Genomic DNA, 15,093 nt, shown 5'->3' with positions numbered 1-15,093 from the left:
ATTAATCTGTTAGCAGCAGCATCAATAGCCTGCTATTGATTCAAACACAACAAGAATATATTGAAATAGTCAGGCTGAAGTAAAATATGCCCAACAACAGAGAACACCCAGTATCCTGCTGACATTTACACGCGAGGAGACAATGCTTTATGCAGGAATACAGTGGGAACAAAATCAAAAGCCATTACCTGGAATGAGCCATTGATGCAGCAGATGTAAACCAGAGCAGCTGGTGGTCAAAGCAATGGGAAATTCTTAGATTACTCCATAAATTGATGCAGTGTGTCAGATAATAAGGCAAGGAGCTTGGTTGAGAATGAATAGTCAGGCTTAATGAAGTAGGGCCTGTATATCAGTGTTTCCTTATTCCACTCAGTCTTTATGAACCTGATACAAAATAAAATCAAATAGAGCCAGTGGCAGTGCTGTGCCTTTGTGCAGGTCTGCAGGCACCAAGCAGGATAGTGCTGTTCAAAACTGGCTGTACAGCAGTAACCCCAGATACCAGCATGGGAACACTGGTAAGTTTCTGGTTTGCTGCCTAAATAATTTTAAGGGTAGCAAATGCAGCTGCAATCTAAGTAGGTATCTTCTTTCTGGCTCCAGCAGGTACATTTCCCATTTACTAGCTTGCTAGCACTCGGCAACTTAAGAAAACACCACCAGAATCCCAGTTTGATCCTATGTAAAATCCAATTCTTGTATACACAAAAACTTTTTCGCCTATATTATTTTTTATGGGATGGAGGATAGGCAAGTGAAGTCAAACACCAAGTTAAGTTTATCATTCTCAGCTGGAGTTTACTTGTGCTCTAGTATAAAATAAGGTACTGAGTAGCCATAGGAGCAGAAGTAATATTGATGAAACATTACATTGTAGAACTTCATTTTGGACAAAGGCACACTGCCTTTAAGTAGTGATTTCACTGCCAGTTCTTACAACATTCAGAAGAAAGCTACTGCAAATCAGTAAATAGGTCTGCTGATTATCACCAACAGTGGGTCAAATCCCCAAAGTGCAGGACACAGCCGGTTTGCACTGGAATAAAATGGAGTTTTAGGTGGCCAAAGCTTGAACATCACAAACCTTCCACATACTAGGTACATGCAGCAGGGCTGTTACCAGGAGTATATGTTTTCCATAAGGGAAACTATTTGCCTTGCTGCTAACAGTGGAGCTGTGGCAGTGAGTCAGGTATCTAGGTATGATATTCAGCACCTGATCTCACCTGAGGCACAGATGGACAGCATTGTGTTCCCTCTCCCCTCCCCTTTGCTGGCAGTACTAAAATAGCTCATTCAGAGCTACAGTGATGTCACACCAGCTTTAACAGTGCCTGGCTTAACAAGATAGTCGTGGAGTAAGTTATTTGAAAAGCTCTCTGGAAATTTTAGTACTTTAGCTGTTAGTTAAGATAGGCTAAAGCATTCCCCATATCATGAAACTGAGACATACACCAGTTACAAAACAAAAATAAGCTTTACTAGTATTGCAGGCAACAAAATATTTAGTTTGCCTAGCTGAAGTCTTCCACACACAGAACCTAGTCTTTGCACTAGCTTCTGATTTTTAATGCAGTTATGGCAGGTTCCCCTTTTTCTACACCAAGGTAACCAATTAGCACCAGCAGTTACAAATCTCTTGGCATGCAAAGCCCGTATCAAGTTACTACATTCAAATGGAGACAGATCAGGTCCTGTTTACCTTGAAATTGCATCCTTTCACTGGTATTAACAGAAAGGAGTCAGCCATCACAATCTTCTCCCTCAATGCCTTCAATTAAGTAACTTACCTGTATGATTTAAAAAAAAAACTCTCCTCAGTGCTCTGCAATTACAATTCCATTAAGCCAAGGCTCCAGTATTTCTGGAGATTAAGAAGCACTTTGCAGAGAACAATGGTAACAGCCCAAGTGGTATTTACTTCTCACCATGCTGCTTGTTAACAAAAGGCTATGTCTAACACTAATACCTTCAGCTGCTCATGGACACAATAAACACCTGATGAACTGGATGTCATCATCTCCACTGTTTTTAGTGGATGCAGCAGCTGTAGGACAGGGCTCCTGCAAACCTCACTGTTAGGAGTTCAGATTAATGCTTTCACACACCTAGTTTTGAAATTTAAACACTTTCTATACTATTTCCCACTGTGCTGCAAGCCTTGGTCCCTAACCAAGGAACACTACAGTGTAAGGAAAGGAACACTACAGTGCTTAGAGCCAATGAAACTTGACCCAGATGTACACCCCATCCCTATTGATGTGTCTGAAGGCCGAGAATAGAGGAAGCAATTGGAAACTAACACACAATCAGTTATTAGTACATACCTTTCAACTTGAACTTCTGACAATACTCTCAACATGTTCCGTTAACTGCCAGGGAGCTTTAAAAAGCTTCTGCTTCAAATATGTGAAAGTCTGTAGCCATGTGGCATCTCAATTTATGATTACAATACCTAGGAATTAACATGCCAACATCTAGGTAAATTCTTGGGCCTCCAAGTTAACAACATAGAGCAAAGGACTCTTCTCAAATACTGATTTGCAGCTACCTTCCAAAACTCAAGCCCTAAAATTAGTTTGGCCATTTACACTTCAGTAAGTTGCAATTCTTCAGCATAGCTCACAGCTGATGCCCTTTGCCACATCAATTGCCATGCTCAAGTAAAACTGGAAGTGACATTACACTGAAACTTGAGGATTTCCTATCATATCAGCATCCATTTAGTAGTTTGAGTTAGCAGCTTTTTTTAGCCAAGTGGTACAGTATTAGTGCATTGCAAAGAAAACAAGAGTCCTTCTGTAGAGTAGCTGTGGCCTGGAAATAAATTCAGTCCTTCACTGGGGTTAAAGCTTTATTTATAGAAAGATGACTGCATTAATTGCAGCAATATTTGCGCTGTATTTGTAACTCAGCACTAACAGGTTAATATTTACATTTAGATAACACAAACCAAAACAAACTGACCACAGTCAGTCTTAGAGCAAAGAGACAGACATACAAATTACAGACTTAAAGTTAAAAGTAATCACAATTATTCCCCTCTGGATGATTTAGTCCAAAGGCCTATTTCTTAATCAGATTAGCAGGAAGAGTGGATTTGTCCAAGTCATCAAAATACGGATGGTTCAAGGCCATTTTGCCAGAAATTCTTTTTGCAGGATCATAAATTAACATTTTCTGGAAGAAAAAAGAAGCACATTTACTTCTTCATGAAATGTGAACTAAAATCATGTTAATCAAATAGATATTTAGCCATAATAATAATAATAAAGTAACCATAAAGGTATTTCCCCCTCTTTGTTCTGTGCTCTCAGAGTTGGAGAGGTCATTTCTCCTACAAGTCAGTAGTAGGTCAATAGCAGTGCACAACATCTCACAAAATGAAAAATCACATTTAGCCTCCTGTTCAGTAACTAAGCCCTTGCCTATATCTGAATACCACATTCAATGAATTAAATCCAGAACCAGGCATCAAGCAGCAATAATTATTTGTCTCAGCTTCTTATTGAGGGAAATTTATATGCTTTTAAGCTGTTAAAACCCTAAATGTTTACAATGACACAATTTGTTTTGTTACTGACACACACTTGTTTTGTTACTGACATTGAAGAAAAGGGATGTCAAATTGCTTCTACTGAGGTTGGTGAGGCACTTTACAATTAAAATAAGAGAGTGATCACTCAGTTTCAAAATCCAAATTGGAAAGTATCCTACAAGCAGGTAGAACTGAAGAAAACATTAAAATGAGTCTCTTTACAATAAAATGCTTTAATTGAATACCTCAATAAAAAGAGGGATGTCATGACCAGTAAAGTAGCCCCCAGAACTTTCTAGAATAGGCAGGAAATTTTTTTTTCTAGCCAAAAGGCATCTACAGTTTTCTAGCCAAAAGGCATCTACAGTTTATGTCATACAAGGGGTCAAAAAAGGAATTACACATTCAGCCAATTTCCACAAGACCCAAAACTATCAAAGTCTTTATTTCTCCTTACTAAAGGGCAGGCCCTTTCAAATTCAAGTAATCAGGATTCCACCAGCTGCCTCTCCCCTGTCTGCACAACCATGTCTTCTAGAACAAAACTTAACCAGTATTACTCTGCCCAGTATTCAGTCTTGACATTTTTCATTGCATTTCATTCTACACAGAGTCTTTCAAGTTGATTTAAACCACTGAATTTGCATTTATATTCTCTGAGCTTTTGCCAAATGCAATGCGGCCTTTAGATTCAACTTTGAATGTCCAGTTTTACCTTGTGACAGGTTCCCATTACCTATACCCCAGAACAGTATCCTACAGTTAGTTTTGATACCAAAGGTTCTCTCAAAATTGACTCAGGGAGGGAAATTTCTTTGAAAAAAGGGATTCTGTGACACAGTACAGCACTGCAACTGATAGATTAAGTGAAGGAAACTTCTTTTCTGAGCAGTCTGGAACATTTGTCTTGGAACCTATTATCTTGATAATTCAAAGCTTTTGATGACAGCCATTAAGTGCTTTGCAATGCTGGCTACAGAAGTCATTTAGCTTATGAAGACGTTAAATTTACAACTTCACTCAGGCAATTTGAATTACACGTTTTTGTGTTAAGACATTTTCAAGACAGCTCCTTTACATACTAATTTTCCATCTGCAATAGTCTATAGAAAAAAAATTAACATTTTCATTGACACATCTGAGCTTGTGCTCTGGGATGAACTATTCAGGTTTTTTGCCTTTAAAGTTATATTACTGATTCAAAAGGCTTAAAAGTGCCATAGGAAACTTTAAGGGATTCTAGTCAGGAATACCACTGTCACCAGGCATTAATAGGAAACTAAAATGTCAACATTGAATCAATTAGGCAAAACTGTACAAGACTTTAGAGAATTTAATATGCTTTGACACTAGAATTGTGTTAACACCATGAAGAACTAAGTACATTTTTTGCCTTTATTAGCAGCAGCCTAAACCATCGGTTTCACACAGTGCAGCCACACCTAAGCTCAGATGAGCCCTTGGCAGGTCCTTTCCATACAAGTGTATCAACAAGATTCTCCTGCCTGTTCCATTGATTTTCGTTTGTAAATACAATCAGTAACAATTCTATTTCAAACTGATTTAACAAAGATGCTGTCAGTGGTCTTATCTCTGTAAGACAACTGTGCTGCAAGGTTCAGAGCTATCCAAGACAACTACATTTTAACAAATGTTCAGCCTGTCAGTGTGAACTGTAGCTCTGTTCCCAAAGAAAAACTGAGAAATTGTGAACATTTGAGCTTCTTGGGTAGCACTGCTTCATTCAGAGTATTTTGCTATATTACCAACATGGGTAATAAACTACTTTGTGACTGCTTACAGCCATGAGCCAGGTGCACAGCTATTGCTGTACAGGGGGGCTTTGAAGTGTCAGCTTGTCTTGAGACACACACAGCACCCACCCCACACCCCCAAATGCAGGTCTGCACTGTACAAACACAGCTTTAGAACAGCCAAAGGACAGCCAAGCTATGTTATTATACTTCAGTACCTCTAAGAGCACACCTAAGATGTGACCTAAGTTAGCCCACAATGGCAGCACATGAGCTGGAAGAGCACTAAATGGAAAAGCCTGATGAAGAGCTTGCCAATTAAAAGCCTGGTATGGTAATTTAACTGCCTGGCCACAGAACTAACTGGGCACAAAAGATTCCAATTAAGAGTTAATACACCACAGCCAAAAATGCTTAACTCAAAATGTAAAGGCAATTGAGACAGACACTATAAAACAGACTTGAACTAAGTTCCTAGTCTCAGCTAATCAATACATTCAGCTGTTTCCATCCTTGTTTATGCAGTTAAGATCATCTTGAAAGTTTAACCAAGATGAGTCCACCAAGATTAATCCACATGCTACCATAAAATTATTTCCAACTGGATCAGCACTACATACAGCCACATCACAATTAATGCTGGCAGCAGGGAAGTGACAGCTACTTTGTAGGCAGAAGCCTTCATTTAGACTGTCAAGTGCAAAGACTCATCCTCACTTTCAAGTTGTACCTGGCTTACTATTATAAAAAAGCTGAGGCATAATTGCTTCACGTGAAAAATAGCCTGATATTACTTGTGAAAGGAGTGAATGTCCCGCAAGATGTCACTTCTACAAGAATGAAGGTTCATACCACTACTGATAGCTTCAAGATCTCCATATCTTCCTTCTAGCCATGACTGATTAGTACAGCTTTGTGTATGCTGGAGTATTTGAAACAGCCCATTCAGTTTAAGACCAACTACTTACAGACAGCAGATCAAGTCCATCTTTATCCAAGTTTTTGACATGTGTTTCAAGGCTGACAGGTTTCCATTTTGGGAATGTGTTTTTATAGTCTTGCAGGGATTCCACCTCAGGCCATACTTCATTATTGGGGGTCCCTAAAGCTCTGTGCAAGCAGATGCAAAATATTCAGCGGTTTAGTCAGAAATCTCTTATGTGCTATTACACATTTAATTACACAGAGCTGTTGTGTGACACCATAGAGGTAGCAAGGAAAGGTTCAGCCCAACATACCTGAAGATTCTGAAGATCTGGTCAATCTCTGAATCCCCATGGAAAAGTGGCTTTTTAGTTGCCAACTCAGCAAATATGGTCCCTATGCTCCAGATATCTACAGGAGTAGAGTAACGAGCAGATCCCAGCAACACCTCTGGAGACCTGTACCACAGTGTCACTACCTGTTGAACAAGGAAAGGTTAAGTTTGTGGAATCACGTCCTATAACTGACCACAAGAACAACAGTTTGTTATTAAGTGGCATCTGCAGTTTTTTGGTAAAAATAGACAGTACTAGAAGTTTTAGTGGAAGCATAATACTGCTTTCAAACTTCATTTGTAGACAAACCAACTCCATTGCTGTAGCTTCTGCTTCAAGAAAAGCAGCTGCCTACATGACTTCCCTAGAGCAGGAAATCGTTTGGCACCCAGCCACAAAACCTCTCAAACTTGAGGGCTTTGCAAAGCAAAAATGCCTTTATGAGACAGTGAGCAAGTTTTAGTTCATCTGACTCACTGTCATGGTAATAATGGGATTCATAAGATGCTTTGAAACTTTACAGTAAAATCACCTTGAGTAAAATTTCAAAGAGGTGGAAAACTCTTTTGGAAAATAAAACCTTTTTCATAGTTTTGTTGGCTTATGACTTGGAAAAACTCCATGATTCTTTTTAGCTGTTTCATAATCAGTTCTTAGCAGGAAGTAAATAAGCACTATCCAAACCACCACAAGTATGTCCCAACTCACTTCATGAGTGTAGACCCGCACGGGAATTCCAAAGGCTCGGGCCAATCCAAAGTCTGCCAGTTTAATCACCCCCTTGTCATCTATTAAGAGATTCTGAGGTTTCAAGTCTCTGTGCAGAACTCTTCTTGAGTGGCAGAAGACAATACCTTGCAAAATTTGGTACAGATAACTCTAGAAAGGATGAAGTGGGAGGAAAGAAAGAAAGGAGTTACCTTTAGTGCATGGCAGTGTCCTGTAACACAAATGTTTCCCCTTACATTAGCTTTCACCACAGTAGCAGGAAATGGAGAGCCAAAGCATTGCAGATATTGAGTTACTATCAATAAAAAGCCACACAAATTAATTCTGAAGATTAGTTTAAGGCACTTTAATCTCAGTAATTATAAGATTTTTCAAGTGGCATTTGAAAGCAAAACTCACATTCATCTTATTATCTATAGCTGCTTATTTAACCTTTCCTTTCTCCTCAAGGAGGTAATTATACTGAAAATAAGAGCTGCTTATGGCTTAGTAGGTCATCTTTAGATTAAATTCCCTCTAATATTAAGAAATTGTCCTCATTACCTTAACACGTGAACGCTCCAAATACTGGCCAGCTGGAATACTATCCAAATATTTCTTGAGATCCATGGAAAGGAATTCAAAGACAAGGTACAGTCTTGAATCCTGCATAAGAACATCCTGGAGACTAAAAATTGAGTATACCAATTAATTCCACTGCAAAATGCATGGACTCACAGTTACACTTCCTCTCTCAACAGGGATACAAGCTGACATTTCCAGGTTCCTATTATGGAAGTCTTAGAAGTCTTCAAACAAGAGACTTAAGTTATACTGTCATCTGGAAAATCAAGTATATCTGAAATAGTGTCAGACTGAGATAAAAATATGCTTGCTCTTAAACTTGTGTTCTCTCATATCAGACACAGGAGTCTGAGGAAAAAATACTGTTGCCATTAAAAAAAAATCCACCTGTGGGTGTTGGTGCCTAGCTTCTCTTTGAAGCTGGCTTGTTACAGCAAAGCCTGAATTACTAGGAGGGTTTAAAGGAATGTTATAATAGGAATCTAATAGACACAGCAGGATTTGCACACATTTTTAAGTATCTTCTTCATCCTCAGAGTATAGGGGCTCCTAAACCCAAGCATACATATATTGAAACACTACCTGGCCAGTTTTAAGGCACATTAAAGATCAAGTATTTTGCTGCATCAAAGAGCAAGAAAATATTTTTGTGGGGAAGACAACAGCTGCAATTATTTCTACATGTCAAGTAGCCACTGATGGAAGCTTCACTCATAGCTCAGGTGTGTCAGCTATGACAGCATCAAAACACATCTAAATTCCTGCTACAGAACAGCAGGGAAGAAGAACACTTAAATCAAATGGTCTATTCCAAGGTGGCAAATAAAATTCTGAGACTGCCTAAAGTAACAGCTTCAGCCAGTTTTCATGAGGTATGCTGCCTCCATTCTCACAATAACTTCTCTGAAGAAAATTTACATAAATTGCTAAATTAACTAAAATTTGTTAAGATTCCTAGAACAGGAAGAGGCAGCACATGAAGAAGGCTTAATTAGAAAACTGGCATCAATATGGAATTTAGGAATTTAACTAGTTACTGCAAAGCAGACACTGTATTAAGCAGAGTGGTTCTCACCTCACTAGACAAGTGGAAAAATAATTTATTATCTGAAGGGACCTAGTAGCCTTCCAAGAGTTTAGATAAATACCAGTATATGCATACCAGACTATATTGGGATGATTCAGCTCTTTTAATAAAGAAATTTCTCGGATAGCAGTACTTGGAACACCTTCCTCCTCACTTTCTAGACGTATTTTCTTCATTGCAACCACTTGGCCTGTGGTTTTGTGACGACCTTTATACACAACACCATAGGTACCTGAACAAAAAGACAGTGAAACAAATACAGGAAGTACCAGCTTCAGGTACAAAGAAATTATTGCAAACACAAACTGCTAACATAGGCAAAGCCCTTGCAAATGGAATATTTGATTCGATTATAAACTACTACTTAGCTGTGGGGTTTAACTGAGCAATAGTTTTGTTTGTTTAAAGCATGGCACCCATGAAGTGTAACATTTGTTAGGACAAGGTATTCAGAAGCCTAAGCATGAAAGGTGAACATTTGAAAGATGTAGTTATAAAATCAGATACTATTTGAGTTTCAAGTTGATTGACTTTCAGGCAGTATCATTATACAGGGTTATGATTTTGCCATTGATACATCATATTAAAATGCTGAATGTTAAGCTGCAAATGGAAGTGGTGCTCCTTCTGCAGTCTGAGATCCAGCCATCCATGGATTTGAGCTGCAGAAATACCTCTGGCACAATCAGTGTAGGAGAAAGGCTAGTGCTGTGGGTCTCAGCAGAAGCTGAAAATGGACCCAATATTAAATCTCAAATCCATTTTAACCATCAGTGTTCACGGAACTAGAACCCTCAAATCAAGACAGTGTAAGCCTTCTCTTTTTACCCTTCCTGAAGCGTTAATCCTTCACTTGAAGCTCAAACTAGTTTATTTCAGTAAGATTCATGCACAAGGCTTTGGTTACAAAGCTTTGTTGCAAGATCCAAGCATACCTTTTGCTATTGCCACAGAGAGTGCAATCTCAGAGCAGTGTATTTCAAATTTTCAAGTCTGCATTATAAACCACACAGACTTCTACAGTTAACATGGGCTGGATTGCCAGTAAAAGGGTTGTGACTAACACCTGCATTGAAGCCACCTTCTTAGTGCCTCATTGTAAAGCAATTGGTAAAATTGATTTCTCCACAGATGTGTCCAATCTGTGCTTTCCCTTGGGACCTGTAGTGCTCGAATATAATCTGTTATAATCTTGCTCTGCCAGAGCAGAGCAATCCAGAAAATACTGCTCCCTACCAACAGCTCCAAGCAAAATGACACATTGCACAACTTCAGGGGCCATTGGGAAGTTCATACATGCAGGAATGGGGTAGCTTCCTAAATTTCAAGCTGATTTCAGGACTCAGAACATTTTTCCCCCTTTTGGAGGAACGTTACACCATTAGCAATCAAAACAAAGGCAGACGCTTTTCAACACTGGTCAATTGTTTCAAAGAGACAATATCACTTTCAAAAGAACAGCAGTTGAAAGCTTTTACATATAGAGAAAATTATCACAGTAAGACACAGGCTTATTGAGCCTCTTGGTTGAATCTCAGTGGTTCCTGTAACAGGCAGAGTGCACAGAGCTTCTGGGACACTTGAGAGTTTAACCTGTAGAGCATTTAAAAGCTCGCTGTTCCCCATACTTACCTTCCCCAATCTTCTCTATTTTTGTGTAATCATCCATTGCTGTGGTTATCCCTGAAACGGACAGGAAAAGAAACAGAAAATGAGAGTGAACAGTTGCTGTCCTGAACACAGCCAAGTCACTGAAACTATGCCAGGTTTTAGAAGCAAGTTGTGCTTCACATAACTAAGAGGTAATGTGAAATAGTTAACTGTTGTCCTCAATAAAAACACAGAATATGCTTATTCAGAATTTCAGCTAGAAAAACTACATCCCAAATTACGAGTGGGCAGTGATTCCAAGGAGAAAGAAAAAAACCAAACCTTGAAGAAAGCTCTTCCAGGGAACTGAAAAAAGTACACCCCATTTATCATTTAGACCGAGCTACTCACTTAATAGGAATGAGCTCGAAGCGGATAGGAACCGCACTGTGTAAAAACGCGGGGACGGGGAGTTAGCCACGCCAGGAAGCGGCGGCCCAGGGTGTCCCTGGGCGAGTGCCCCGCACAGCCCGCGCGGTGCCACACGGAGGCACAGCCGGGGCTGGCACCCCGCACCTCCCCGCTGCCCCGGGCCCACACAGCTCCGGGGCGTACAGACACCGGGCGGACCCGAGTTACCTACGGCTGCGGGAGCTGCGAGCTCCGGCCGGGGGGGCAGCGCCCGCTCGCCGCGCAGGCCCCGCTCGATGCAGCCAGCCTCTGCCCCGCTCCCGCCGGCCCAGGCCGCTGCCCCACTCCCCGTCCGGCTCTCCGGGGCGCTCCTCGCCGCGCACCGGGAAGGGCCGGGCGGCCGCGCTGTCCCCGCCGGGCTGGCAGCGGCAGCGCGCACGGGCTCGGGAGCGCGCACCCTCTCGCCGGCTCCCCCTGCCCCGCGCACCAACGGCTCCCCGCGCGCCCCTCACCTGCGGAGCCGCCGCGCGCCCGCGCCGCACGAGCCGCCGCACAGGCACGTCCGCAGCGCTGCACGGGCCGGGGCGGGGCCGCCGCGCATTCGAACCGTCCGCCCGCCGCGCTCCGCCAATCGCGCCGCGCCGTGCCCGTTCAAAGCGGCCAATCGGCGCGCTCCGCGCCAAAGCGAGGCCCAAAGGGCGGCTTTCGGCTCCTCCGGGAGAAATGCAGAAATGGCGCGCGGCCGGGCGCGGCAAGCTGCGGATGCGCCGGGCGTCCCCTTGGTTCGCGCACTTCGGGGGCGAGTGGTTGCGGGTAGCCCAAAGCCGGTGACACGGGGGCGCTGGGACAGCGGGACTGGGCGGACTGGTCACGGTCACAGAACCACGCAATGGCTCAGGCTGCAAGGGGCACCCGTGGGTCATATGATCCCGCCTCCCTCCTCCAGCAGGGTCGTCCTAGAGCACACGGCATAGGATCGCGTCCAGATGGTTCTGGAATATCTCCAGCGAGTGAGACTCCCCAGCCTCTCTGGACTGTTTGTCCCAGTGCTCGGTCACTGCACAGTGAAGTTGTTCCTCGTGTTCTGGTGAAACTCGTGGGTATCGCTTCCTGCCCATTGCTCTGGTGCCATTGCTGGTCCCACGGAGCCTGTGCTCCCTGCTCTGAGCTCTCCCTGCAGGCAGGACAGAGAGGGATGAGCTTCCTTCTCAGCTGCCTCTGCTCGAGGCTCAACAGGATCTCATCTTTCTTCCTACGAGAGATGCTTCAGTCCCTCAAACAACTTTATATCTCCTCACTGGACCCTGGGCACCAATAATAACGCAGTGGCTATTGGCATGGTTTGGGGAGCACAATTGTGTTTGTACCTGGCTAGGCTTTGGCTGCAGCTGCTCCTCTTAATCGAGTCTGTTAGATTTGGATGCCATGGCTGGCCAGAGTATAAATTCATTATTTCTGGCTGCATGGCTGCTTATCTGGGAGGTGCTGTTGCGTCCTTGGGAGCTGCTTTTAAAGCATATGCATTAATAAAAGGTCATTGGGTAACTTAATTCCCCAGAAGCCGGGACATGTGTCTGTAGGCAAATTAAAGTTCTGTATTCCTGCTCCCAGATTAAGAAAGATTAGTCCCTGTGCTATCCCAGCTTCTGAAAGAAGGGCTGGGGACATAATTAGAGAGGCACCTATGGGCCCTGCTCAGCAAGTGCTCTGCCAGCTGTGACCTCCCTCAACTGGTACCCAGGGAAGTAGTACTGCAGTACACTTGAACTTTAAAAATGCCTGGAGAAATACTATTCCAAGCATAACAAAATTTTGTTACTGAGAAACTGAAATGCTAAACAGATTAGGTCACGTGCTTCTAGTTTTATAGGTCTTTCCCCTGCAGGATTGTTCCACTATGAATTCTGTGATGCTGCTGACCCACTCTGGCGCCAGTTTATCATCAGCAGTCAGTCCTGGGACAACATGCTCCTGTGGAAACCTGCAGTCCCTGCAGGGATGAGACACAGGCATCACTCCACACTGCTGATGTGACTGCATTTTTTAATTGCTTCATTGCACTGGTTTACAACATTCTTGAAGGACGGCTTTGCTGCTTGTCTTAAATGTAAGCAGGGCACGCTGCTGCAAACAAAAACGTGCAGCTTCTCCCTTAAAGCATTTCTTTGGGAGGGTGATTCCAGGAGGCAGGACTGTTTATGATACACTTCCTTCTTCTCATCCCTACCCCACGGCAAAGGCGAGAGGCAGCTCGTCCAGCTCCTCCCCCGAGTGTGTTTCAGGGCTAAAGCCCCTCCACTTTCCCCTCCCTCCCGGGGAGTTTTTCTAGCATGTGGTACATATGCTCGCGGGCCTCTGTTTATTTTGAATCCTGTATTCTCACCACTTGCTGGGGATTTACCTGCCTAGAACAAGGTTTTTGTGGGAAATTCCACATGGGAGTTTTCTGGGAAATTCCGTCTGGGAACATGGCCTCACATCTTGTGCAATTCGTAGGAAGAGAGCCCAATGTGCTCTGCCCTGCACAGTCCCAGAGGATTTCTACCATGTGTATCACAAGTCCAAAGCAGTCAGGACATCCCAGGCACAGCAGTGCACATGGATCAGCTGCACAGCTCAGGCACAGTGTGGGACACATCCCTCAGGCCTGGCTCTGCAACAGCAGCGCTATCACTGTGTTCTGCAGCTTTGGGGGAATTGTTTTATATAGCCAGTACGGGGCTGGAGCTGCTGCTGCTGGACCAGTCCTTGTCCAGAGACTTTAGGAAGGTGGCCAAAGTTCATCTTTTCCTTCAGAGAAAAAGAAAACATGTCTTGGAAGTCGTAGACATATGCTAACCCTAGTTAATTTAGGGCGGTTGTTGGTGGTGTTACAGTATCATAAATATTCAGTACTGTTAAACAATGTAAGTTATATTAAAATATATAGAAATGATACATAAAGTATACTGTCTGAAAGTACTGAATACACTGATCTGAATTTCCTTGAAAGCAAGATCTTTTTTTCTTGCTTTTGTTTAAATATACACAAGTATTTCTTAGCTGTGCTCAGACTGTCCTTCCTGCTGGACACTAACTGTTCATTTTCAGAGTGCTCACTGAATTTTCAAACTCTTTGAGAATACGTCTTTATCCATACATCCCATTGTGTCATGGGCTTTCAGTGGGGAAGATCTCGAGGCACCAGAAGGAAACCTGGTTGAAGAACAGCTCTGTCTAATGAAGGAGCCCAGTAGTCTCACTTCTGTTTTACACAGGAGGAGGGGACTGCTCTGTGAGCCAGCAGCACACAGCGCTGTGATCTGTGTGAGGTGATCATCCCCTTGGTCAGTGCCTAAGGTGACAAGAAAGGTGGTACCTTTAGAAAAGGTCTGGAAGATGGATGGCTTTTGAGATCTGTCTGATCACTGTTGCACTCGAAGCCCAGCATCACTGCCCTGCCTTTGTGGCAGCTCCTGTGCCTCAGTGCTCAGGCTGTGCAGGCTTAATCACAAATAAGCAGCTCAGGGACGTTATCTTGCTGTAGTCTCCGTGTTGGATGGACTGGAGGCCATGCCAACACCTTAGAGCAAGGCAGAGTACTGTTGTGTGCAGTGGTTTCCTCCAAGAGCAGCAGAGGCTGCCTTGCCCTCAGCCTGTGGCCTTCTCTTAGAGCTCCAGCTACCTTGCTTAGGAGGCTGAGTGCATGTAAGTATAGACTCGACATGGCATTAATTTGTCAAACATCAGCCTGACAGTTCTGCTTACCTTGCATTTTCCTCCCTCTCCCTGTTGTCTGTATATCCTTAGGATATAAATCACATCTCCTTTCTGGCTGGATAGTGCTTATCTCTGTTGATCATTGTTTTGGACATGGCAGGAGCTAATGATGCTGCTTGAGACAAGTGATAAACGACATTTGCAGTGACTTTTGTGTTTGAAGGGATTTACTGTTCTGCTTGAAGGAACAGCAGCAGTGAGCCTGCTGGCAACTGAGTCACAGATGGATGATGTGGGAATCCCTGGGACTGCCGCTCCCCTTTACAGCAAAACATGGGTCATCCAAGTGGAGGGAAAACTCCAAGGCAAACAGCAAAGGAATCTAGGTCTACCTTGACAACTCAATGTTAATTATATTTTATTTATATAGATGACCAAGGAGTTCACATATTAAAACCT

At 43.1% G+C, this 15,093-nt stretch overlaps 1 protein-coding gene across 1 annotated transcript; it reads right to left on the bottom strand.

The window, feature by feature from the left end:
• Positions 1 to 2,844: 2,844 nt before the first annotated feature.
• On the bottom strand, positions 2,845 to 11,380 carry CDK1 (cyclin dependent kinase 1). Its single transcript, XM_085064227.1, is given in 9 exon segments — positions 2,845 to 3,077; positions 3,079 to 3,183; positions 6,264 to 6,405; positions 6,534 to 6,697; positions 7,263 to 7,433; positions 7,827 to 7,950; positions 9,010 to 9,166; positions 10,567 to 10,617; positions 11,164 to 11,380. Coding segments are annotated over 8 exon segments (921 nt in total). The 5' UTR covers positions 10,604 to 10,617; positions 11,164 to 11,380; the 3' UTR covers positions 2,845 to 3,056.
• Positions 11,381 to 15,093: the final 3,713 nt, after the last annotated feature.

This window comes from Lichenostomus cassidix, chromosome 6, assembly GCF_008360975.1.
Source record: "Lichenostomus cassidix isolate B80296 chromosome 6, HeHo_3.0, whole genome shotgun sequence".
In the NCBI taxonomy this organism is placed as follows: domain Eukaryota; kingdom Metazoa; phylum Chordata; class Aves; order Passeriformes; family Meliphagidae; genus Lichenostomus; species Lichenostomus cassidix.
Note: the sequence above shows the minus strand (reverse complement) of the source record. Positions and strands in the feature narration are given on the sequence as shown.